Genomic DNA, 25,936 nt, shown 5'->3' on the forward strand with positions numbered 1-25,936 from the left:
CTTCTGCCTTTATAAGTGTAAAAGTGGCCATAGATAATAGATGAGGGAGCGTGACTGTTCAAAAAAAAAAAAAACTTCATTAACAAAAAAAACAGGTTTTTGCAACCTCTGCTCTAAAAACATCACATTTTTGCCAGTGTTTTATAAAGCCTGGAAAACTTACAGCTATCAATGAGTACATACTTTACAGCTCCTGTAAGCCCTTGTGAAAGGTATTCTAGTTCTGTTTGTTACCATTGCTCCCTAGATGCTGCATAACATGAAAGGACAGTTTGCTGAGCATCTTCTTGGAGCTGGATTTGTAAGCAGTAGAAATCCTAAAGATCCAAAATCTAATATAAATTCAGGTAAAGCAGAAAATACAGTGTAAAAATCAGCTTGCTGCCCTTGTTTGTTATATCTATATTTTACTTTTTTTTCCCCCCTCTGTCTTCCTACTCCCAATAGATAATGAGAAGATAATTAAAGCTGTCATTTGTGCTGGTTTATATCCCAAAGTTGCTAAAATCCGACTAAATTTGGGTAAAAAAAGGAAAATGTAAGCATTGAAGATTATTATGAATTACTTAATTCTCTCCTTAAGCTTTTGAAATCCTCTTAATGCAGAGTTTCTATTGTAAACTTGTTCTTATTTATATTTGGACCATATTCTTATTTACTTTTGATCACTTAATGAAGGCATTTGTTTGACATAGGCATCACTTTCCCTCACAGCACATATCTGGCATCAGCTATTATTCACAAAGAATGTTAATAAAATACAATACTAGAATAAATATTAGGAAACTAAGCCAGTTATTAAAAATCAATGGTGGATGGATATTACAGAAGATTTTTTTAGGATTTCTTTTCTTCTTCTAAGACACATAATTTTTTGATTTACCTCTTTGATGAAAATTGTGATGATCTATCTCTTTCGAAAAATAAGGTAGAACTTTAAAATATATATATTTACAAATAATCAGCTTCAGTAGTAATTGCAGATTGTGTGGCTCATTTTTTGTGTACCAAATGAGTTCATTCTAGTGAGGAAATGGAGAAACTAAAAGTCTCAAATGACTAGTAGTACCCTTTTAGAAGGCACACTAGATTAGAGTCCGTTGTCAAGACATGAAAATAGTGGCTTGGTGGATTCACAGGTAAATGTATTAACTTGAGCACCATGTCCTAGGGAAGTAATTCTACATGTGTTTTAAAAGCTATATTGTAAAGAACATAGATGTCCATATCAGTGAGGAGATTATTTAATAATATATTATAATGACATTTAAGCTCATAGGCTTATAAAACTGTGTAGTAACAAAATAATTCTGACTTTAAATGAAAAAATTTAGATATCCTATGACTATAAAGATGCAGAGTAGACTATGTGCAGAGATTGTTTTAGGGCAGGGTAGACTATGTGCAGACATTGTTTTAGGGCAGTGTTTCTCAGTGAGGATGACTCTGCTTGCCAAGGGACATTTTATTTGGCTGTGTCTGGAGACGTTTGTGGTGGTTAGACCTGGGGCAGTACTATTAGCATCTAGTGGATAGAGGCAAGGGATCTATTAAACCTTTAATATCCACCCACAACAAAGATTACTCCATCTACTATGTCAAAAACGCAGAGGTTGAGAAACCCTGTTGAACATATGAAATTACGGGTTACATGAATTTTTCATCATTGTGGCTGGATTATCCTCATTTTAAGTGATCCAGGTACTTTTTTGATACCAGTACTTTGTCAGATTTCTTTTCCTATCTCTTCCTGACTTTACAGGTAGCATCACAGAGAGACTCTGAAATACATATTATGTATCTCTCTGCCATCCTAGGAAGAATTTATAGAAAAAGTATAGCTCTGTTTGTATTGGTGCTCTATTTTGGTCTAGCCCAGCCAGGGTTCACATTTCAGCATGCTTGGCCAAAATGTTGTTTCTGTAAACTCTTACTGGAACGCAGCCACACCTATTTGTTTATATGTTGTCTATGTCCTTTCCTGCTCCGTCAGCAGAGTTGTGAGGCTGTGACAGAACTCATAACACCCATAGAGCCTAAAATATTTCCTCTCTGTTCCTGTGCAAAGAGTTCACCAGCCCCCACTACTGTAGTGATGTAGGGCTCTAGGGTGGGATTGGTTAAATAGATTGTGGTAAGGACAAATAATTTCTGATTTTATTCTGAATAATGACTCATGACCGTGATTCTTGATTTCGGATAAAGCATTTATGAATTCCTAGAACCAGAGAAAAGATGCTCTTAAAAACAAATAGGAAGGATTACTAGCTTTTATGCTGTCATTTAATACAAATAATTACCGTTGACTATTTAAAGATAAACTATCAAACATGTCCCTGCTGAATTATGTTAACTTAAAGCTCTTTCCAATTGAGATAAATTGTTTTGTTCTCAAATATAGATTTGTAAATTTATATTACAAAAATAATCTGGCCTCATCTGTGTAATTTTTTTCTTTTTGGATTCTGGGATTGGTTTGGAATCTCCCAGAATTATGTTGTTGTTGTTGACAAACTGCATTTTAACTTTTTTAAAGGGTCAAAGTTTACACAAAATCTGATGGACTGGTTGCTATTCATCCTAAATCTGTTAATGTGGAGCAAACAGAATTTCACTACAACTGGCTTATCTATCATCTGAAGATGAGAACAAGTAGTGTAAGTGAATATTTAAAATAATTATGGATCTGAACTGAAGACAAATACATCAGTCTTGATGTATTTTTACTTCTATGTACTTACCACAATTAAACATAAAATTAGTTCTGAAATATTTTTTTCTGACCTGAATTACAAGTTCTTTAAGCAAATCTATACTTTTAATGTGCAACGTGTCTGTCATGATGGATCTTTGTATTTTAATTACTTTGGACAGTTAATTGATTCACGTAGTTTTCCTTCAGAGCCCACTTTCAAGAAGTACTGGTGTATACAGGAGTTTACACCATAGAATTTTGTGGACATGTCAATATAGCTATAAGTACTGGTCAGAACATTGAGTGAAATTCTGCTTATGTGTAGATAAAAATAATTTCAGGGTGCCTGGGTGGCTGAGTCGTTAAGCCACCATGCTCAGGTCATGATCCCAGGGTCCTAGGATTGAGCCCCACATTGAGCGCTCTGCTCAGTGGGAAGCCTGCTTCTCCCACTCCCACTCCCATACCCACTTGTGTTCTCTCTCTCTCTCTCTCTCTCTCTGTGTCAAATAAATAAATAAATATTCTTTTTAAAAAATGATTTCAGATACACTAATGCTTTCATTTTGTCACTCAGAAAGTATAGTGCTATTGTTTGAATCGAATTAATGAAGACTGGCCAGTTGAAAATGGGTGTATCTTCAGGGCGCCTGAGTGGCTCAGTTGGTTAAGTGTCTGCCTTTGGCTTAAGGTCATGATCCCAGGATCTCTGCTCAGCAAGGAGTCTGCTTTTCCCTTTTCCTCTGCCACTGCCCCTGCTTTTGCTCACTCCATCTCTCCCACATAAATAAATAAAATCTTTTGAAAAAATAAATTAATTAAAATGGTGTATTTTATTTTTATTTATTTATTTTTTTTAAGATTTTATTTATTTATTTGACAGAGAGAGATCACAAGTAGGCAGAGAGGCAGGCAGAGAGAGAGGAGGAAGCAGGCTCCCTGCCGAGCAGAGAGCCCGATGCGGGACTCGATCTCAGGACCCTGAGATCATGACCCGAGCTGAAGGCAGCGCTGAGCCACCTAGGCGCCCCAAAATGGTGTATTTTAAAAATTAGTTTCTGTAGTTGACACTAGCAGGATAATACCTAATTTAGAAGGAAAACATTAATAGATCAATACTGGTGGTTGTGAATTAATGTGGAAATAATCCTTTTAGTCTACTGAATATTTAATTTGTTTTCTCATTACAGATTTACTTATATGACTGCACAGAAGTTTCCCCATATTGTCTCTTATTCTTTGGAGGTGATATTTCCATCCAGAAGGATAATGATCAGGAAACTATTGCTGTAGATGAATGGATTGTCTTTCAGTCTCCAGCAAGAATTGCCCATCTTGTTAAGGTGACTGACTTTACATGATTTTATCTGAATCTACATGGGAGTTAGCACGTGGTATTGTGGTTTTTGTACCAACTGTTACATATGTTATATTAAACATTTCCTGCTCTATTTCAGTAGAGCAAACCGTGTTGAGAAATTTATACATAGTTTTTCCAGATTGTTTTTTCAGGTACTTATGAATTGGCCATTCTAAATGGCTCAGTGATTGAAGTTTGAATTTATTAACTTTACTGTACTTCAGTTGGGTACTCATAAACATACTTTAGTTAGTAGTTCACTAAATATTTCTGTTTTCTATATAATAGCTTATGAAATTTGCTTGTAACAGCTACAGTCACTTTTATGTATTACATAGTTTAATAGTATATCTGCCTTTGTTGAACATATGTGATTTTTCCAACCTTAGGAATTAAGAAAGGAGCTAGATATCCTTCTGCAAGAGAAGATCGAAAGTCCTCATCCTGTAGATTGGAAAGACACTAAATCCAGAGACTGTGCTGTACTGTCAGCTATCATAGACTTGATCAAAACACAGGAAAAAGCAAGTCCCAGGAACTTACCACCACGATTCCAGGATGGATATTACAGCTGACAAGTTTTCTGTGGTGGTCTGAAAATTTGATAGCCATTTTCCATCATAGTTTAATTTTTGGCTAGATGCCAAACCATGGGACATGAATAATTTCCATATGTAAAGTAGAAACCTTTAGTGGGTAGTAAAGACGTAATGTGCATGATTTAAAAATGTTATCTGTAGCTATTATAAATGTACCATAAAAAGCAATATGTTCTCTCATCATATATTCTGTTGTCATGGCCACACTTTGGGAGGACTATTCTGCTATATATTGAGTTGTACCACTTGAGAAATTCCTTTGTTCTGTTATGAGAAGTTAATCTTTCTGCGTGTAGTATGACTAAGTATGGAAACAGGAAAAAGAATGGCAAGAAGCAGTGTCAAGAATTTGAACACAACCACATTTTTAAAGGAAACTTCTCTCAGAATTAATTTGTTGTAAAAAAGCCAGTATTTAATAAAATGTACAGTGTATAAATCTCAGCTAAATTTTGGCTTGGTTTCTACATCTCTATCGTTTGGCTTACTCGGTTTTTTTTAAATCTTTTTAGAATATATTTGTACCCCTTTTACATTAGCATAATGTAGCAATTGAGAAAGTGAATCTAAACTTGGTCGCTTAAGTTTAGACTTCAGCTGTGACTTACCAGCTCCCTTGGGCAAGGTACTTACTGGCTTCTCTGTTTTTTATTTATCTCTAAAATACAGGTAACAATTGTGAGGATTAAATATGTTGATACATTTAAAGTGCATAGCCTAGTTTCTGACACACAGAATGTACTCACTAAATCTTAGTTTTTATTTGTCCCTGAATTTTATTTTTTTATTAACAATCTGTTATGTTACACTCATTTCCATGTCCTCAGTCCTGTTTTACCCTCTCAGATCATGGAAGCTCGTGTGATTTTTAGGGCTAGTGAGTGATAGGCTAGTGTTTTCAGCGGACTGACAAGTATCATTGGTTGCTATCCCAAGAGCCATTTGGCCCTCCCCATTTGCTTGATTGTTGAAGGGTTTCCCCTCTGTAGCCTGGTGCCCAGGGATATTGGACTCTTCCCCAAGGGTAGATCGGATTGTTCTAAGCCAATCGTATATGGCCTTACTCTTACAAGTAACATGAGCCATCAGCGAATGAACCTGTTGCAACTGATGAGATCTGCAAGGGGACATCTGAGAAAGATTTTCTTCACTAGTAGACTTGGAGGAGTTTTCTCCTTTGGACATTGTCTTGTCTGAATTTAGCACAACTGTAGCCATTTTAGCATTGCAGAGAATAATGACGTTGGCTCAGTGGGAAGATGTAATTCACCAGAGTCCATGATAATGCTGGTGAGCTGCTGAATTACCCAATTTGAGACCTGCCTTGCACGTGGACTTATTTTAATAAACCCTCCTTTATGGAGTTAGCCACTTTCGGGTAGTGTATTTTGTTTAACTTGGCAGAAAGCATATTAACTGAAATACATAGTCTGCATCACTGTTTGCTGAGGCCTGTTTCTTCCACTTCTTTTGTGATCTAAGTTTGACCCACATGTATGACAAAAGGTGTAAGAGGTAGTAGTCCTGAACATACTGCAAAAGAAATTTAGGAAGACCATCTGCTGCATCCTTAAAAATACACATTTTCTTGTGCCTTCCAGTAAATGCAGAGAAACCAAAGGAAGAGTATCAAAACAGTGATTGGGATTGATTGATAGTGCTGTGATGATGTGTTTAGCACCACTGGTTCAGGTACTGCTCCCATTTCTGTGAATGTATGTCAGCCTGTTGTTGCCTTCTAAAGGTTTTGAATGTACTGTGTGTCCTAAGTCCATTCTTTCAGCTAGTCTCCCAAAAGTGATCTCTTAACTGAATTCTTAGATTGAGTCATATCATGGTGTTGTGGTCTTGTTCCTAAACTTAAGATGACCATTAGGGTCTGTTTGTAAGGGTGTTTATGTTTGTGTCTGTGTTTTCTTGCCTTTACTCTCTGGTTTAAATTCACAGTAGGCCAAACTGGTCTTGGAAAATAGCATTTAAAGAATCTGTTAATAAAAGGGAGGGAGGATTATTGGTTCATTTGTTCCATGTTCTCAAACCAGTATTTAATCTCCATAAGAATGAGGAAATTGTTTCTGAAGGATTGTTTAAGTAGATGAGCTATTGAAAGAGGCTAAAGCAGTCACTGTCCCCCCCAGTTTCTGTCTCCTGTACAGCTGATCAGGATGGAAATCTTGATTGAAGGTGCTATTTGTGTTGTTTCTTTTGTTTACAAAATAGTCTATTACTGAGTGGAAAATTTATTCCAGGCCTAAGAACTATGTTTTTTAGCAGTTTTAAGGAGTAAGACATTAAAAAGAAAAATCTGTTTGCCTCGCCAGTCTTAGTGATACCTAGACTCTTAAACCCTGAAGCAGAAACTAAGAGGGGGAAAAAGAAGCCACTGAATAATCTTTTTAGAAAGTGTCTTTGAAAAGTGAGTATATGCATTGCTTCCTCATTCATTAACCTGAGGAAAAGCTCTAGATACATTTATACCTATTACAACAAGTAATTTTCTGTTCTTAATGTAGTTGTGAAACAAAGTCCACCCTGAGAGGTAGAGATTATTGAAAAGCTTTAGAAGGAATTTTAGTATCCCCTCACCCAAAGTAAATCATACAGGTCTTTCCACTCTTCGCCGAGTTTGCATTTTTTAAGTAATTGTCAGGATCATGTGGTATAATCATATAATATGCTAATTATTTTTAAATGGCATTTTTATTCGGGTTTTTAAACAATATACCCTCATTGTAGAATATTTGAGAATTGAACAAAGAAAAGCATGCTAACCACTGTTATATTTTGATGTATTTCCATGCTTTTTTTTTAAGCTTCAAGGTATTATTTTATATATAATAAAATTTGCCAATTTAAGTGTATAATTCAGTGAATTTTGTCAAATGTATAAAGTCCTGTAATTGCTACCATCACAGTCTTGATCTAGAACATTCTCATCACCTGAATTTCCCTTGTTCCCCTTTGCAACCAATCCCCTGCTTCTATTTCTACCCATTGGCAACCATTGATCTGCTTTTTGTCACTTGTTTTGCCTTTTCTAGAATTCCCAATAAATGGAAAATCACATTTAGTCTTTTGTCTCTATTTTCTTTTACTTAACACTTATGAGGTATTCATGTTATTGCATGTATCGGTAGTTAGTTGCCTTTTTATCATTTAGTTGTATTGCCTTGTATGGTTAAACCATAGTTTGTTTATTCATTGACTAATTGATGGACCTTTGAGTTATTTTCAGGTTTTTTTTTTTATTAAATAAAACTGCTATGGATGTGTGTATATGAGTCTGTGTGTAGATAAAGCTTTTCATTTCTTTTGGGAAGATAGCCACGATTAAGATCATTATATCAGGTGGTAAGCATGTTTAACTTTATAAGAGACTGCCAAACTGATTTCCAGCACACTAGGTGGCATTCCTGCCAGCAATAGAGGGCTTCCGTGTGTTTCAGATCCTTTCCAGGACTTCATACTTTTAGTTGTTAATTTGGTGGTTTTTAATATTGGCCTTCAGTGAGTGTGGAGTCCTAGATCATTGTGGTTTTAATTTGTATTTATTTCTATAATGATATAAACTAATCTATAGTTTCCTTTTTGTGGGGTAATTCTGGCCTCATAAAATGAGTTGGGAAGTATTAGTCCTCTTCAAGTTCTGGATGAGGTGTATAGAATTGGTGTTAATTCCTTAAATGTTTGGAAGAATTCTGTGAAACCATTTGCCCCTGGACATTTCTTTTTCAACAGTTTTTAGACAAATTCAATCTATTTATTAGTTATGGGATTATTTAGAGCTTTGATAGTTTGTGGTTTTCCTTGAATTGGCCCATTTTATTGAAGTTGTTGAATTTAGGAGTCTCGAGTTATTTAAATATCTCCTTACCCTTTTAATGTCTAAGGAATCTAATGATAGTCTTTCATTCTTTTTTTTTTTTTTTTTTAATTTATTTGACAGAGACAGCATGTAAGTAGGGGAAACAGCAGGCAGAGGGAAGAGAAAAGCAGGCTCTCCCCACTGAGCAGGGAGCCCGATGTTGGACTCAATCCCAGAACCCAGGGATCATGACCTGAGCCAGAAGGCAGTTGCTTAACCGACTGAGCCACTGAGGTGCCTAGCCTCTCTTTCATTGTTGATACTAGTAATTAGTCTTTTTATTTAGTCTTGCTAAAAGGTGTATCAGTTGTATTCATTTTTTCAAAGAACCCATTTTTTAATTGAGTTACACTCAACCTGGGGCTCAAACCCAGAACCCCAAGACCAAGAATCTCACGCTCCACCCACTGAGCCAGCCAGACACCCCTAGTTGAATTGTTTTCTAATGGTTGAGAGTTGAGTTCTTTATATATTTTGGATGTCAGCCTTTGTTTGTTTTGCAGGATTTCCTCCTGCTCTGTGGATTATCTTTAAATTCTTTTTAATTTTAACAAAGTTCAATTTATCATTTTCTCTTTCATATACATTGCTTTTGGTGTTGTCAAAAAAGTCATAACCAGGGGCACCTGGGTGGTTCAGTGGGTTAAGCCTCTGCCTTCAGTTCAGGTCGTGGTCTCAGGGTCCTGGGATCGAGCCCCATATCGGGCTCTCTGCTCAGTGGGGAGCCTGCTTCCCCCTCTCCTTCTGCCTACTTGTGTGTGTCTCTGTCTCTCTGTCAAATAAATAAATAAATTTTGGGGAAAAAAAAAAAGGCATAACCAAACCCAAGATCACCTAGATTTTGTGTTACTTTTTAGGAGTTCTATAGCTTTATATTTTTACATTTAGGTCTAAGCATTCAAGTAAGTGGTTATTTATTTTTGTTACTGATTTCTAACCTAAATGTAGTCCTAGAAATCTGTGTAATTTCAGTCCTTTAAAATCTGTTGAAACTTGCTTTATGACCCAGGAAATGGTCAAATGTTTTAATATTGTGTGTTCTTGAACATACATGTTTAAATTGTTGCAATTTCTTGTATATGCCTATTAAGTTAAATTGTTGTTCAGATCTTCCACACTTTGCTTGATTTTTATCTATTATACTTTTATGTAGCAAGAGTTTAAGTGTCATATGCTATGATTTTGGATTTCTTCTGTTTCTCCCAAATTTTGTTTTATATCTATTTTTTACTTACACCTATATCTATCTATATATAGATAAATATCTATCTGTATCTATTGAGACCATATTCTTGGGAGGAATATATGGAATCGTTGTCTTGCTGGTTCAATAAACCTTCCATCATTATCTAAAGCTCACTCTATCCCTGGTCATACCTTTTATCTTCAAGACTATTTTGGTCAAACATTGACAATAGCTCTGTGTATTGAATATTTTGATGTTCTGCCCAGATCCTCCCTCAGGATTGAAGGACAATTCCCTTAGCTGCTACAAGTGCTGTCACATGATGGCCTTCACCTGTCAGCCCTCTGCAGGAACTGTCCTCAGCTGGAAAGAGCCACTTTACCCAAGGCCATTTCCTCTCCCCGGGGACAGCCTGCATCCGGTGACCAGTCAGAACAGGTTACAAAGGTCCCCTTGCCAATGCTCCTCTCTCCTCCCTCCTGTGGAACTCCAAATGAACCTTTGCATTCTGTCTCTGTTCTACACGCTTCCCTGTGGGCTCTTCTTCCAGCCTCTCTTCCAGTTCACCAGCTATCTTATCTGTTCAGCTTAGTTCTAGAATTCCTGGTGGTGTTTCGGTTTTTGGTTTGTTTTCCTCTGTTGCTTAGGGTTGTTAATACTATATTGCATTTTTTTTTAAGACTTTATTTATTTGACGGAGATCACAAGTAGGTGGAGAGGCAGGCAGTGGGGGCGGGGAGCAGTCTCCCTGCTCAGCGGGGAGCCTGAAGTGGGGCTCGATCCCAGGACCCAGAGATCATGACCTGAGCCAAAGGCAGAGGCTTTAACCCACTGAGCCACCCAGGTGCCCTGTACTATATTGCATTTTAAAGTTTGGCTTTCTCTCTCTAAAAATGGTAGCAATAATTGTTTGATGTATCTAAGTATCTGTTTCTTCTGTATCACGGATGGCTATGTCTCAAAGTGTTTGGTAATTTGCCGAACCTCTTATGAATTTGTTTTTGGAAATAAGAGAACTAAGATAATGCTAGCTTCCTTCACAATAAGGTTTAACTAACTTTTGTCTGGTCCTTAGTGTGCGAGAAGCTCAGGGAGCAAAACTTGAGGTCCTCCAAGTTCATATCCTCACTCCAGAGTAAGCCCTTTGGGGATTCAGTACACAAGAGTGAGCACCTGAGGCACGGAGCTCTGCCCTGCAGTATTTTGCACTCATGTCCTCTCAGGCAGCTCTGTCTCTGCTGCTTTCTAAAGCCCAGGGAGAGTGTGGCGCAAAGGAGAATGTATCTTGCTAGTTCCAGAGAAGGTACATTTCCTTCCTTTTCCATCACTAACTTGAGTAAAACTCCAACAAAGAAGGCTTTGATTGTTGTTTCCAACCTCAAGGCTGCATTTTCGTAAATACAAGATAAAAGGAAACTAAGTATCTAGCATTTTAAGGTTTACAGTAGTATAAAGGGCAGAACTTAAAAGATGATCCCCATCATCGCCATGCCACCCGCTTGGCCCGGTGTCACACCTGTGATTATGTTACATTGCACAGTAAAGGAATTTTGTGTAACTAATTAAGATCACAAGTCAGTTGATTTTGAATTAATCATAAGGGTGATTATCCTGTAGGCCTAATGTACTTACATAAGTTCCTTAAAAGCAGAGTTTTCTCTAGCTGGTAGTATAAGATGAAGTCAGATTCCAAGTGTGAGAATGAGGAAGATTCAATATGCATGGAACTGCATGGAATCCATGCAACCCATGGTAAGGAATATGAACAGGTTCAAGAAGCTGGGAGCTTCCCACACTCCTGGCAGCCAACAACGAAGCAGGGACCTTGGTCCCACAACCACATGGAACTGAATTCTGCCAACAACAGGTGTGAGCATGAAAGAAGGTAATAGCAAGTTCTGGCTAAGCAAGCAACCAGCTAACACTTTGGTGTCAGTGTCAGTTATGAGACCGAAACTCTTAAGCAGAGAACCACTGTGCCATGTTGGCCTTCTTACCATGGAACTGTGAGATAATAATGGATGTTGGTTTCAGCCATTAAGTTTGTGGTCATCCTTATGCAGTTAAAGAAAACTAACACAGGAGTCAGTCTTTTCTTTGCCTTCCACCAAGATTCACAAGGTGGTGAAATTTCACAAGCACAAAGGTTCAGATACTAGGTTGCCAAAATGAGTAAGAGCTAGCAGTTAGGGAACCACCAACTACTTAAGTTATTCTTGGTGTGCAGTTTTGTGGAAACTAGAAGAAACATCAGGGCCCAGCTCTTAAAAATGCTCCAGCCTTCTAAGGCAGCTGATGGCAACATGTACCTGACAAGATCAGTGCCCTTTTATGTTAGCTGTAGATAACCTTCTGAATAGAATGCCTGAGTTGACCAAACATTTAGCAAATTATATAAATGAATACATGCTATAGTGAATTAAAGCACACAAATACAAAAGAACAAGTATATACAAAATCTTTATAAATTCACTGCACCAAAAGTATACAAGCAGTATCAATTCGTTGGGACAAAAATGAGTGTTTTTGTTCTCCCCAGGTCACTAATTGAATACATTGTACAGTTCTGAGAAGTTATTCGTAGAAACTGAACTAGGTTGGAAAACAGTACTGTCCTATGAAAATGACAATTCATGGTGGAAATGAAACTGGTTATGTTACACACCCGCTGTATAACAACACGACCCAGTAACAGTACTCACCTGCTTGCTGGATGAGGCTTTGATTTATAAAACACCTGTATTTCCAAGACTGTTTAACATCTCTACTTATAAATTAATTCACAGGATTCATACGGTTGCTTTTTAGCTTCAAATGGATATTAGCAAAAATAACAAAATGATCCCTTTGCAAGCAAAACATTTACCTTCTTAAATGCAAACATCACATGAGATTAGAGTACAATTTCTTAACCTCTCCTCTAAAAGGTCTGTGACACAAAAGAAGAGATCGACTCCTTGTTATACCAACCTGGAGAAATGTGCTGTGTCCACTGCTCTTACTTCAGTGACTGGCCCAAACCTCAAGGCCCTCAGGGGATTGCCTGTCTCTGACACCCAGAAATGTCTGCATAAGTCAAGGAGAGCAATCCAGGGACGAGAAGGCCCCGGGTGCACTGGACAGGCTCACAGCTGAGCTGGCAAGACAGGGTGTGTGAGGCAAACACACAGCTCCTACCCTGAGCTTCTGCTTTGTCCACTTTGCTCATGATTTGGGTACCTGGTTGGCGGGCAGTGGGTGGAATGTGTCACAGATCTGAGTTCTTGAATAATGCACCCTTTGCCAGGGTTTATCACTGTAGAAGAAAATGGAATGGAGAGGAACCTACCTGCCAGTAAAAACCACCTTGCCTCCTCCATCTTCCAAACCCTCATTCCCTCTCTATGAAACGAACCATTAAAATCCTCTCTCCTTGCACCAGCGGGAGAGGGAAGAAATAAAGTTCTGCAGACACCCATGGTGGAGAGATCCTCCAAATGCAGCAAGCAAGACCTTTAGTGCATATAAAATGGATTCCCGTTAAGACCAAAATATAATGTTTCAGTTAGATGCCGTGTTGGCATCTTGATTCCTTGGTAGGGTCTAATTTTACCTTAAGATTGTGTTTTGGCCAATTTCCTGTTTAGAAATAGGAGTAGCAACAGTCAAAACCTTTATTAAAGAAATTATAAAAGGCAAAATTATTAAAGGCAAAGCAGCCTCATGTCAGTTTATCAGCTCATTTGGGAACATTCGAAAAAAAAAAAAGTAGGACCCTCTCCTATATTCAGGATTTTTTCACTCATGTGAACCATCTAAATTCTATCTTATTTGAGTAGCCTGAGTAGGGTTTCATTAGGCTCTACTTATCGGAGACCAATACTGGTAAGATGGATTTTAAAAGAAAATCTCTAAAGTAAGCTTCTCTCCTAATGAGGAAAGAGGTGGCAAAAATTCAAGTGTCAGTTTCCCTTTCCCCGGGAAGAGGTTTAGAAAAACTCAACAGCTCACCTTTTGAGCTCTACAAGTTCCTTGTGAAATGCTCTTAGCATTAGAATCAGATCTAAAATAAAAGAGGCAGAAAAAACATTTACAAAACTGGGCATTCCTTAAACACAAAGACTCTTGCTAAGACCGGGAGAACCATACAAAGGAGAAGTTAAAAGGAGGGACAGTAACATTCTTGGCGAAAGAGGAAAAAGAAAACCAGGGCACAGACTCCAATATCCATTTTCCAGGCCAGAAAAGGGTGAGCCCGGCCGGAGCTTCAGCCTCCTGGCCCCCGCAGCAGACTCCCCTCTATCTGTGGGCCTCAGGAAGGCTGCACGTGGACAGTGTGCTCCCACGGAGACTTGCGAACTCACTGTATCTGGTAACTGTTCTCCCGAGAGAGCAGAACTACCTGGCAAGCGTAAAGGCAAGTGTTTCCATTCTTCTAATGAAACGGGCTGCGTTAAAATGAACAACAAAGCCGGCCCAGAACCAACCAGCCGGCCGGGATGTAGTGCAAATCTCGCGCGCTCGCGGAAGGCCGTCGGGGAGGCTACACGTTGGTTTCCAGTCCTAGCAAGCGTCCCATTCTCTCCACGTTCTTGTCAATTGTAGCCTGACAGGTTATCTCCTTGGCACATTCCATAGGAAACCAGCCCCTCTCTCCATCTCGCAGCCGTTCCCCCTCATACCAGCCTGCAAAGGAGAGCAGAGTCCCCATGAAATGACGGGGCAGTGGGGGAACCGGAACCCTGCCCGGCTCGGGGAGGACGTGAGCGAACTTCAGAGGCAGCAGCTAACCCCAGCTGGTGCGTGACTGAGGACAGAAGGCCAGCAGAGAAGGCAACAGAGGGAAGTGCCTCAAGAAGGAATGAATGACTTACCGGAGGTGGGATACCACCAGGGGCCCCGAAGGGAGCAAAAGAGCCCAGGAGTTGGGCTGAGCTGAGGAAGGGGACGCTACGCATAAAGAGGGGGGCAGCAGGAAACTGATTTTTTTTTTTTTTAAGTGAGGAAGAAAGAACCTCTGGAGATGAGCACTTAAGTCACTGGGGGCTGGGAAGGAAGGGCGACCATTCAAGGTTGCTTTTCAGTCATACACCATGTGACTGCATTCCTATTCGAAAACATGAAAAGCAATAGTGTTGATAGAGGAAAGGCAGGTGCATATGAGAAAACCAAACGGATATGGAATGTGAGCGTTAGAAACAAAACCAGACTCCTCTGTTCTTTGGCACCCCAAAAGCTGTGTGGGGTGTGCCCGTAAGAACCCCCACTCACCATCGCTGACCCGCTGATAGATGAGAGCCACATCTGCCACCTGCAGGGAGAGTTCATCTGGCTGTTTGGCAGTGAACGATCTAATGATTTCCACCTGGGTCAGTGCTGCGAGGGAAAGGGGGGGACACGCTGAGCAGAGGAGAACCAGACAGGTACAAATCGATACTGTATGTTTCCTCAATCTTTCTGTGCAGTTCAAGGCCGGTGCTGGCAGAAACAAGTTAAGCGTCTACCAAACAGAAACTCTGCTCCAGGAACTGTCTTACTTGGCTTAGAGCCTTAGAACTTTAGAAGCTCTGGATCGTGAGAGGCCTTTTGTGATGCATAAACTCCCTCAAATAGAGCCAGGACAAGCTATACACAATAGAGCAGATAACACCCATTGTGCATAGGGGAAACTGAGGCCAGACAGATGAACGTGCCAAGGCCATGCAACTAACACCAACATCTGCAGAACATCCATTCCCCCGGCTCCTATCCACGGGGCTCCCCAGCCGGTCGGCACAGGAAAGCTGCCAAAGATGTTCAGAAAAAAAAGGAGCTCCAAGCTAAAAGTTGGACATTTTAGAGTTCCCCCAAAAATGCTAAATCAGAACCAAACATTATAACTTCAGTGACTTGGGACTGACTGACTTGAGTTCTTAATTTGTTCTTTATTAATAATAGAAAACTTTATTATAGACAACTTTCAAACCAATCACTTTAGTTTTGGCTCTAAGCTTAAAGTTGTGGTTTTTGAGCACTCCAAGATAACCAGTTTTGCTGCCCTGGTTCTTTTGATTTGACCTTCCAGCTAGAAATACCCAGAGATGCCGAACATCAAAGTTAAGTCGCTATTAAGCACAGGACTCCGCCCTTTCCTGCATCCGTTCCTATGGCCCTAGAAGAACAAAATGCATTTTCTTAATAGTATCACTTTAATAAATAAGGCCAAAAGTAATGTAAAGTAATTTTCTTTAGGTTAAAAAATACATTTCAGCTTAGCTTCAGACTGTCGTATGGAGAAGGTTTAAACATTAGACTCTTGTCCATTAACAAGAGCGGAAAATCTAAGAGCTTTAGAGGACAAGCAGGGCTTTCGACACAAGCTCTTTACCTTAATCCTGACGATAACCCCGTATTGTATATAGTAATGCAGCTAACTCGCAGGAGAGTAAACAAGCTCAGGAAAGTTTTGCAATGATTTGCCACGTTGACATGACAAAGAACTGCACCTTGGATATGAATTCAGATCCGCTGGCTTCCAAAGCAGGGATCACAGGGTTCTGTGATGCAGGGCCACAGGAACTAATGCTCGGACAAAAACCACGGAGCAGGGATTGGGGAGGTGAACCATTAACAACCCAGCGTCCAGCAGGGGGCACAGGCCCTCCATGTTCCAGAGCTGGCTGCCCTCCAGGTACTTACAGGTTCGGTCCAGAGGCTGCTTCCCACTGCTGTGTCCCAGGGCGGTTATCCAGCGGGCTCGCTCACTCCTAAACAGAGAGGGTATATACACCTAAGAGACTCAAGGTGCTGGGACAAAGCAAGCAAAGCCATTCCAGAAAACGGGAGATTCCCTGGAGAGTTACAGGGCTGGCCTTTAGAACAGGGTTATGAGTTAGTTAAGAAAGATAATCCGAGGAATCTAGGCTGAATGCTAGTCATTGCCGTTAAAAAGATTCTGAATGAACTTGGCTACTTATTAAGTGGAATTTCTCACAGGACAGTTTAAGATTTAATAAAGAGATGATTACACCAACACATAATCACATAAAGATATTTAGACTACTCTGTCTGACTCAACATTTCTAAACAGTAAATTTCACTTAAAAAAATTCCAGTAAGTCAGTCTCTCTCCATTCTCTCTTCCTCCCCCTACACTCAAAGTATTTCAGGAAAGGTGAATCTAGACATATTCAAAGTTCCTCTTATGGCTGAGATTGCCAAACTTCAGCCTTACTAAAATAAACAAAAATTCTTTGAACTTTCTTAGACTGTTCCCAAATGCTTAAAGGGACTTAATGAACAGAGCCAAAAAAATTTTTAAGGAAAAATACAACTGAGACTTTTTAAATAATAATAACCTATAATTACATGAAACAAAATAATTATTTAACTGAAGGATCAGAAGTCTGAGATAAGCATTATTCCATAACACAGTTATCCCCAGTTTTTGATTTGGGAAGTCAAGTATCAAGATTGCAATTAATTAAATTAGGCACGCACGCACACACACAGACTTTAAAGTCTCTTAAGAAGCATGGATTAGGGACGCCTGGGTGGCTCAGCCATTAAGCCCCTGCCTTCGGATCAGGTCATGATACCAGGGTTCTGGGATCGAGCCCCCCCATCAGAGCTCCCTGTTCAGTGGGAAGCCTGCTTGTCCCTCTCCCACTCCCCCTGCTTGTGTTCCCTCTCTTGCTATGTCTCTCTCAAAAAAATAAATAAAATCTTTAAAGAAAAAAAGCAGCAGCAGCAGCAGGAGCACTGATCAAACCCACACTATAGGGGCACATGCGGCTCAGGTCATGATCCCAGGGTCTTGGGATCAAGTCTACATCAGACTCCCTGCTCAGTGGGGACTCTGCTTCTTCCTCTCCCTCTGCCCTCCCCTCATTCTGTGCTCTCTCTCAAAATCTTAAAAAAATAAAATAAACCCATACTACATGGCAGATGAAGCACTTGACATCCATTATTTCACATCATCCCCCAAAAGGCCGCTGAAAGGATGAGAAGGCTGCATGGAGGTCCTGAGGCAAGTGATCCAAACCAAGGTGAGTTTGGACTCTGCACTGGGCCTTCTTAGCAAGGGATGCCTTTATCCCCAGGGCTTGAAAAAAATTTTTTTTCTTCTGCAACAGCCTGTACCTAAAGGTGCTTCTTGCTGTTACATCACCTTCCCCACCCCTCAGGTATCTTTTCATCTGGGCGGTACTGACTGCTTGCTGGCCTGAGGCACACGCTGTCCCACACCCTTTCCTCCCTGCCCTTCTTTTTTTTTTTAATTATTATTATTATTTTTTTATTTGACAGATGGAGATCACAAGCAGACAGAGAGGCAGGCAGAGAGAGAGAGGGAAGCAGGCTCCCGGCTGAGCAGAGAGCCCGATGTGGGGCTCGATCCCAGGACCCTGGGATCATGACCTGAGCTGAAGGCAGAGGCTTTAACCCACTGAGCCACCCAGGTGCCCCTGTCTGCCCTTCTTGCTCTCAAGTAGGACGTTCCTCCTGTTTCTACCCATTAATCTCACTCCTCATCAACAAAGAACATACATAAAACACTGCACTAATCTTCAGTGTATACAGATCCTTGAGTGGTTTCATAGGTGCACCCGACACCTGTCCCTTCCCCATCAATAACCGCCCATAGAGGGAACCACCGCCACAGACTAGCTGCACCTGTCTTATGCTTTATGAAAATGGAATCCTACAGCACGTCCACTTTTGTTCAGCACGTCCACTCAGTTCTGAAAACGCAAGCCTCACCTCCTCCAGGTGACCTCCTCAGATGCAAAGCCCAAACCTCCATCCTCAACCAGTCTGTCGGTCCTGCTCCCAGTCTCTCCCCTGCACAGCCCTATCCCACTGCCAGCCAGCTGTAAGCCTCATGAAGGCAAGCACCTTGTCTGTTCAGTCCCCTGCTGCATCTCCAGAACACTGCCCAGCACATAACGAGGCCTGACCTGAAAACAGCCGTTAACCTAAGGAATCAGTCATCACGCACCGCCCCCCACGGCCTCACTCATCTGTTTCTCCTCTAGGCCATTAGCCTCAGAAGGGTAGGAACTGGGTCTCATTCTAAATCGTTAGGGAGCACTGATGTGCCAGCGACAGTATTGTTTTGTATTTTGCAAGTCCCATCAAATTTCATCTTTACAACAATCATGGAAATTAAATAGCAACATCATTATTTCCATTGTGTTGTTCGGAGGACGAAGCTGGTCTGGAAGATTAAGAAGCACTTGCTTCCAGAGACAAGGCTAAGAGGTAGAGTCAGCATAGAAGCCAGGGAGTCCCGGGCCTAAAAGGCAGTGCTCCCTAGCAGGTGCTCACAAAACACTGAAGGAAGTCAGGGAGGGTGGGAACTGCAGTGTGCTGAAAGGCAGACTCCGGTAAGAAACTGAGGCTGGGCCCCCGTCACACGGGTGCGTCAAGGAGTAAGTGATGTGCGCAGTTTACCGAGACACTGATGGTACCGCTTGCTCTTCGAAACCCTGCTACAGGCCACAAAGGGCTTCAGGGAGGTTTTATGAAGAACAACTTTAAAAAGCACGACTTTTTATAAAGCACGACTTTATAAAGCACAACCCCCTTTCAAATGATCCCACGCATGGGGCGCCTGGGTGGCTCAATGGGTTAAGCCTCTGCCTTCGGCTCAGGTCCTGGTCCCAGGGTCCTGGGATCGAGTCCCGAATTAGGCTCTCTGCTCAGCAGGGAGCGTGCTTCCTCCTCTCTCTCTCTCTCTGCCTGCCTCTCTGCCTACTTGTGATCTCTCTCTGTCAAATAAATAAATAAAATCTTTAAAAAAATAAATAAATAAAAATAAAATGATCCCACGCAAACACTTCCATCTTTGATACCATCTCTTCGTCGGAAAAGATCTATTTTTATACTCAGGCTCATGTGGAACTTCCAAAGCACAAAGGCAACTGAAAACGAAGTCCTACTTGGCAGATGGAAGACCCATTCACCAAGAGAAACGAAAGGTGACCGTGTGCATCCCTGTGCGCCACAGCCGACCACGTCGGCCTCCTCTTGGCCTCCCACCTCTGCATGGCCCTGACTCCCGTCTGGGGCCCTTTGAGTCCCGCCCTGGGCACAGCCCACTTCTGGCATCCGGTGGCCCTTTTCAGGGACAGCCTGACCCTGCAGCCAGTTTCCAGAAGTCCAGATGAAACCTCTCACTCCCGTGGCATGCTGCCTGGATGCTAATGGCCTCCCTTTGACACCGCGGCCCCTCACAGAGCCTCGAGAGGACAGAACAAGACACTCCTTGTTGCCTTCGCTGAAAGGAACTGCTTCTTGAAATGGCTTCAATAGAGCCGGTCCCCCACCCCCCGACCCCCCCACATGGCGTCAAAACCACACAACTTCCCCCCGGGGCCTCCGAGAGCCCTGCCAAGGAGCTCCTTCCCACTAGGAAGCAGAAAGCACTGCATCCCTGAAGCAGGGAGGAGACTCCCTCAACAGAGGAGGGAATTCTAAGAACAAGAGAACCCGGGGCAGAGACATACCCATTCTTAAACTGAGATACGAAGTGTGGGGCTCAGCCAAAGATGCTCTTTTCTCTGGAGACAGGAAGAAACAATCCGTGTGAATTCACAGCCCGCCCCACCTTCTGTTCATAGACCTTTCCCTTTGCCCAAATAAAGTAAGAGAATGAGGAGCACTGCATTAGTGTGGACGTGGGCACATCACCTCCGAGACGCCAGGCCACTGCTTCCGTGGACCACCAACTGCTAAGCCCTGTGTTAGGACAGGCTTGCAAAGTGAATAAAACAGGGTCTCTTGCTCTCAGCAGCCCCCAGCGTGAAGGAGCAGAGAGGAAAGAAAACAAACACACAGAATCCAACACAGTGTGCGACGGGCTATGTGTGGTAGAACATTCTGCTTAAGGCGCTTGACGCCCGCAGAGAGAGAGAAGACCGAGTGAGAAGAGACATCGGACATAAGTATCTGCACTTGAGGCTTCTCCTAAACCCAAGTTCTCCACGCACGACATACCATCAGGCACCCCCGGCTCCCTCCGCAGGAGCCAACTGCGGTCACACAGTAGGCTTAAACTTCACCACACAAAAGTCAAAGACACGGGGCACCTAGGTGGCTCAGTGGGTTAAGCCTCTGCCTTCAACCCAGGTCATGATCTCAGGGTCCTGGGATTGAGCCCCATGTCGGGCTCTCTGCTCAGCAGGGAGCCTGCTTCCCCCTCTCCCTCTGCCTGCCTCTCTGCCTACCTGTTCTCTCTCTTTCTCTGTCAAATAAATAAATAAAATCTTAAAAAAAAGTCAAAGACACAAAGCTGGACTTCTCACAGGCCAGCAGACATCTGCTAGAAAACAGATGTGTACCAAGAGCACAGAGACTGGGCTCTGAAACAAAAGACACAGGGCCACAGACAAATCTGGGGACTGAAGAGCGTGGGGCGTGTCCACGGAGGACTTCATGAAGTGAGCTTTAACCAGCAGTCAGCCCATGGCGGCTTTTTTTTTTTTTTTAAGATTTTATTTATTTATTTGAGAGAGAGCCAAAGCAATCACAGCGGAGAGGGATGGCGGAGGGAGAGGGCAAAGGGAAAAGCACACTTGTCACTGAGCAGGGAGCCCAAGGCAGGACGTGTTCCCAGGACCCCAGGATCATGACCCAGACTGAAGGCAGACACTTCACTGAGCCACCCGGGCGCCCCAGGTGGCAGCTCTCTACCCTCCCTTGCAGGGTCTTCCAGTGGTAGCCGGCCAAGTCCTTTCTGTGCTCCTTCCCACAGTCTACAAATTTACCTACACTTCCTTTTCAAACTCCTGTCCCCATGGCCTTTGGGCACAAGTCCTTGGAGCCTCTGAGAAGGGTGGGATTGTGAGGATGGTGGTGGTCTTTGTTCATTCTCTCCCACATTCAGTTCAACCAGATGAGTCCAATGAACGGCTCCATGAAAGAAAGCCCAAAAGTTCAAAGGGTCTTCGAGACGCTGTACAACGGAATTTAACAAAGCTGAACACACACTCAGCTCACCGAATTTAAAAAATCGAACCAAAGCAAAATAATTCCCGATGCCCACAACAAGAGTTCTAAAATTTAGATTTTTTGATGTGTTACATAATTAAAGCCACTATTTCTTGTGTGTCCTATCAAACAGCTGATGAGACAAGAGTCGGGCCTGGAACCCTGGAATAACTGAAAGTGGGTCCATTCCGTTTTTGCTCCATGATAAAAGACTCACACCGTCGCCTGCCCTCCTATTTCCTCGGGGTTGGCGATGAGTGTCACACAGGACCAAGTGATCTGAGGGGCACTATACGATGGAAGAGATCAGACTTGGATGAGGATTCCAGATGCATTGAGCGGGGGATACTACAGCCTATTAATAAACACATTTTTCCCATATAAATTATCCTCTCTTGTGAATTTTTGTTAGAGGATGAAGGGTAAGAGTATGTCTGACATACTTTACAATTTTTTTCCATCCCATTTACTTCCTGTTGTTAATTAAATCATTAACAGAGGCAGGAAGGCCACAACAGACTCCGAGCAAACAATGCCCCTTTATCAGGAGGCCCGGGAACTGGTTGTCTGGATGGCTGACAGGACCCACCACATCCGCGAGGCTTCTAGTTCTTCCAGGGAGAGAGAAATTTTGCAAGCGATCTCAATTTTGATTATGGTCTGAGGTGGTTATATCCTATAGTTAAACATAAAGGGTAAAGAAAATGTGTGTTCATCCCTGAACACGCCTGGATGTCTCACCACCGCACACACTGGGCCCACATGCCACACGAATTCCACCATAAACCCAGGAAGCCGGGGACGCCACTTAGCTGTTGTCCCTCGGCCGTGCCAGCTGCAGCTGTCCCTGCTTCGTCTTCATGAAGGCAGACAAAGGGGGCTGTCCGGCTCCCACATTCCTCTAGAAAGGCCCAGAGGGATAAGAATGACAGCAGTAAAACATTCGTTGTCCTTTTATAAAGGATACGCTTTTATACTTTTCACAGACTGCTGTGTTGTGAACAACGTGATTTAAGATCCTTCACAGGCAGACAGAGAGAACCCAGTATACGTGGCTTAATTGTACGTCCTACAGGAATGTTAACCACAGCCTTCATAGCAAATGTGGAAAAACAAGTGGAATTTAGAGAAAACTTGCTCTGGCAGCACAAAAGGGACAGTGACCATCCAGACAGACAGTGACAGGGAAGCATGATTTCCCTCCAAGAGGCCACAATTCCACCTTGTCTAACAATTCCAAAAATACATACTAGGAACCTGCTATGTACAAAGTGAGAAAAAGACACAGTGGGGGCACCTGGGTGGCTCAGTGGGTTGGAGCCTCTGCCTTCGGCTCAGGTCATGATCCCAGGGTCCTGGGATCGAGCCCCGCATTGTGCTCTCTGCTCAGCAGGGAGCCTGCTTCTTCCTCTCTCTCTCTCTGCCTGCCTCTCTGCCTACTTGTGATCTCTCTCTGTCAAATAAATAAAATCTTAAAAAAAAAAAAAAAAAGAAACAAAGACAGCGGAGCTTAGGGATTAGTCATAAAACCATGCACAACTAACTGGAGAACAGGGGGATGGTTAGGGGGCCATTACAGGGTGGCTCAAAAAGTGATACAGGGGCATCTGGTGGCTCAGTCGATTCAGTATCCGACTCCTGATTTCAGCTCAGGTCATGATCTCAGGGCTATGGGATGGAGCCTTGTGTCGGGCTCCCCGCTCGTCAGGGAGTCTGCTAGAGATTCCCTTTTTCCCTCTCCTTCTACCCCCCACTCATTGCTCACCTGCTCACTCTTGCTCACTCGCTCTCTCCTATGAATAAATCTTTAAAAAAACAAGATAAGTGATACATGGGTAGTCCCCAGAGGGAGGTAGTGGCATGGAAACGAGGAGAGATGCCATGGACTTTTTTGTACAGCAAGAATTGGCAGATGACGGATTTGTGCAGACCTGGAGCGTCACAAATGACACCAAGTCTCCAGACTGGATAAATGTGAAATGGTGCCAACGGTTCCAGTTTCAGAAATGTGCATTTGGGGAAAGCGCTGGGTAGCTGACTGGTCCAGGCAGGCTGCATTTATGATGGGAATGCAAAGAGGAATGGCTAGAGATAGAAGGAAAGCTCCCCGTGCTTGTGACCTCTCTCTCCCAAATAAATAATGTATTAAAAGGAAGGAAGGAAGGAAGGAAAGAAGGAAGGAAGGAAGGCAAGCAAGCTAAAAGAGCACAGATAACAGATTAAGAAAATGTCAAAAAGGGGGTCAGGATGAGAGAGCGGATCAGTCAACAGAATGATTTGAGACGAAAGGGAGAGAAGGGAAGACGGCCAGCTGGGGTCACCAGCAGCCGCTGCTCTACACTCTCCACGGAACAGCCTCGACAGGGCAGGAGAGAAGGCACACCCAAGACCGTGAAGGAGCAACTGAGTATACCGTGTTAGCTCCTCAAGTCTAAAATCCAAGGCACCATCGATTCCTCTCTTTCCTGCATGGCCACCCCAACTCATCCAACCCCCCTACAACACTGTTTCTATCTCCTCTCTCAGACCCCGGCCCAGGCCACATCCAGGACTCCCCTTGACTACTGCAACAGGACCCTGTTTTGTTTTGTTTTTTAAGATTTTGATTATGTATTTGACACACAGGGAGGGAGAGAGAGAGACAGAGAGGTGCACAAGCAGGGAGAAGGGCGGGCAGGGGAGAAGCAGGCTCCCCACTGAGCAAGGAGTGCGATACAGGTCTCAATCCCAGGACCCTGGGATCATGACCTGAGCCAAAGGCAAATGTTTAACTGACTGAGCCACCCAGGTGCCGTAACACGACCCTATTTGCTCTCCCTGCTGAGACTTCTGCCTTTGTTCCAGTCTTCCCCGGGGAACTCTGCTATAGCTTACTAAACTCTAGATGATGCTTCTCAAAATGAGTGTGGTGAAGAGCCAGTCCTCACCACCCCACCCCGTCCATTGTGGACCAAGTGTTCTTCGAAACACAACAAAAATGAGTTACTGTTAATCACATGCCTTGAGGCTGCCAACATGTCAAAATGCTCTAAGTTCTTAACCCGTTCCCTCATGCGAGGCGGAGACAGTGTGAGGACGGACGGTCCAACCACCACACGGGAATTCCAATGCTCTGGCCTCTGATGGCCTCTTGACCACCACTCTCTCCCTCCTTTATTCTGACCTTGCCTCTTTCAACCTGTTCAAGCCACTTTTGATAACATCAGACCCGTTTCCCTAGAAGTTGTGCACCTGCTGTTGCCTTCGCCTGGATCATTCCAGCCCTGCATTTTCCCATGTGTTGACTCCTCATCACTCAGGGTTCGGTCCAAATGTCACCTCAGAGATGTCTTCCTGTACCATCTATTCTGGATTTTATTACTAAATATTTCAAACAATGGGAGGCCCTAAATTGCCCAGCTGGGTTTCCACAAATATTTTTCCTTTTTAAAGTCTATGAACCGAAGCAAACAATCCACGTTTTAGTAGGTTTTCCCATTTCATAGCAACTGGCTTCCTGGAGTTTCCCTTTCCAGATGTCCAACAGGGCCAAATGGCAAGGGAGGGCTGAGCAGTCTCCTGAATGGAGGCTCAGTAAGATAATTAAAACTTGTAACCAGAAAGGACACTAGATTCAGGAGGGTCAGGGCCTGGTCCCAGTTTTGGCAGCAACTCACTTCCTGTGTGACTTGAAGCAAATCACGTCACCTTCATCTCATTTTACATCGGGGAGAGGAAAGGAGGGAAATGGAGCACAGACTAATCATTAGGGTCACCACCGATTTTACTACCTAAGTAAGACGCTTCTGAGAGTCAAAGTGGGCACTGTTCTTAATTCTGCCAGCACAACACACATAATATTGATCCTGGGGAAACCAGGATGATGTCGCCTCACCTCGGCTCCCAAGTTCCCCCCTTCTCTGGAAACATCTATGGGCGTTCACCTTCCTCATGTTCCAGGGCTGGCTCCATCTGGCACATCCCAGGTGCTCTGGAAGTGCTCACCCCATTTCCTTTCTGGGAGCTCTCCTACATGCTTTTTGTAGCCCAAACTCCTGGTCTATTCTATAATTTCACCATCCTAGAAAGACTGAACTGTGCTTGTGTCAAACAGCGGTGCCCCTCCTACTGACAACAGTTTTTCCAAAAAGGTAAATATTTAGGTATGAACCTCCTCCTTTTTCAAACCAAAGAATAAGTAGTCAAAGGACCTACGTGAGTCTCATGTTCTACAATTATTAAAAGGCTAGAATGGGGTGAAAACCTTGTTTTCTGAATCAGTTTGCTAACAAACCATATTAAC

General features: G+C 42.7%; 2 protein-coding genes across 4 annotated transcripts in view; one reads left to right on the forward strand and one right to left on the reverse strand.

Annotated features, from left to right (window-relative positions):
• Positions 1-7,724, forward strand: part of DHX36 (DEAH-box helicase 36) — a 53,073-nt gene extending 45,349 nt beyond the window's left edge. The window contains exons 21-25 of the mRNA XM_059391709.1: positions 248-347; positions 448-538; positions 2,537-2,657; positions 3,886-4,038; positions 4,445-7,724. Of these exons, the coding sequence (XP_059247692.1) occupies positions 248-347; positions 448-538; positions 2,537-2,657; positions 3,886-4,038; positions 4,445-4,630 (651 nt within the window). The 3' untranslated portion in view covers positions 4,631-7,724. The remainder of the gene's footprint in view (positions 1-247; positions 348-447; positions 539-2,536; positions 2,658-3,885; positions 4,039-4,444) is intronic.
• Positions 7,725-12,147: 4,423 nt separating this feature from the next.
• ARHGEF26 (Rho guanine nucleotide exchange factor 26) overlaps positions 12,148-25,936 on the reverse strand; it is a 122,903-nt gene continuing 109,114 nt past the window's right edge. For all 3 annotated transcript variants that reach the window (XM_059391712.1, XM_059391711.1, XM_059391710.1), the window contains 3 exons: positions 16,363-16,430; positions 14,956-15,060; positions 12,148-14,370 (listed from right to left, as the gene is read on the reverse strand). In XM_059391712.1, the coding sequence (XP_059247695.1) occupies positions 14,228-14,370; positions 14,956-15,060; positions 16,363-16,430 (316 nt within the window). In that variant the 3' untranslated portion in view covers positions 12,148-14,227. The remainder of the gene's footprint in view (positions 14,371-14,955; positions 15,061-16,362; positions 16,431-25,936) is intronic.

This window comes from Mustela nigripes, chromosome 2 (assembly GCF_022355385.1).
Source record: "Mustela nigripes isolate SB6536 chromosome 2, MUSNIG.SB6536, whole genome shotgun sequence".
NCBI lineage: Eukaryota > Metazoa > Chordata > Mammalia > Carnivora > Mustelidae > Mustela > Mustela nigripes.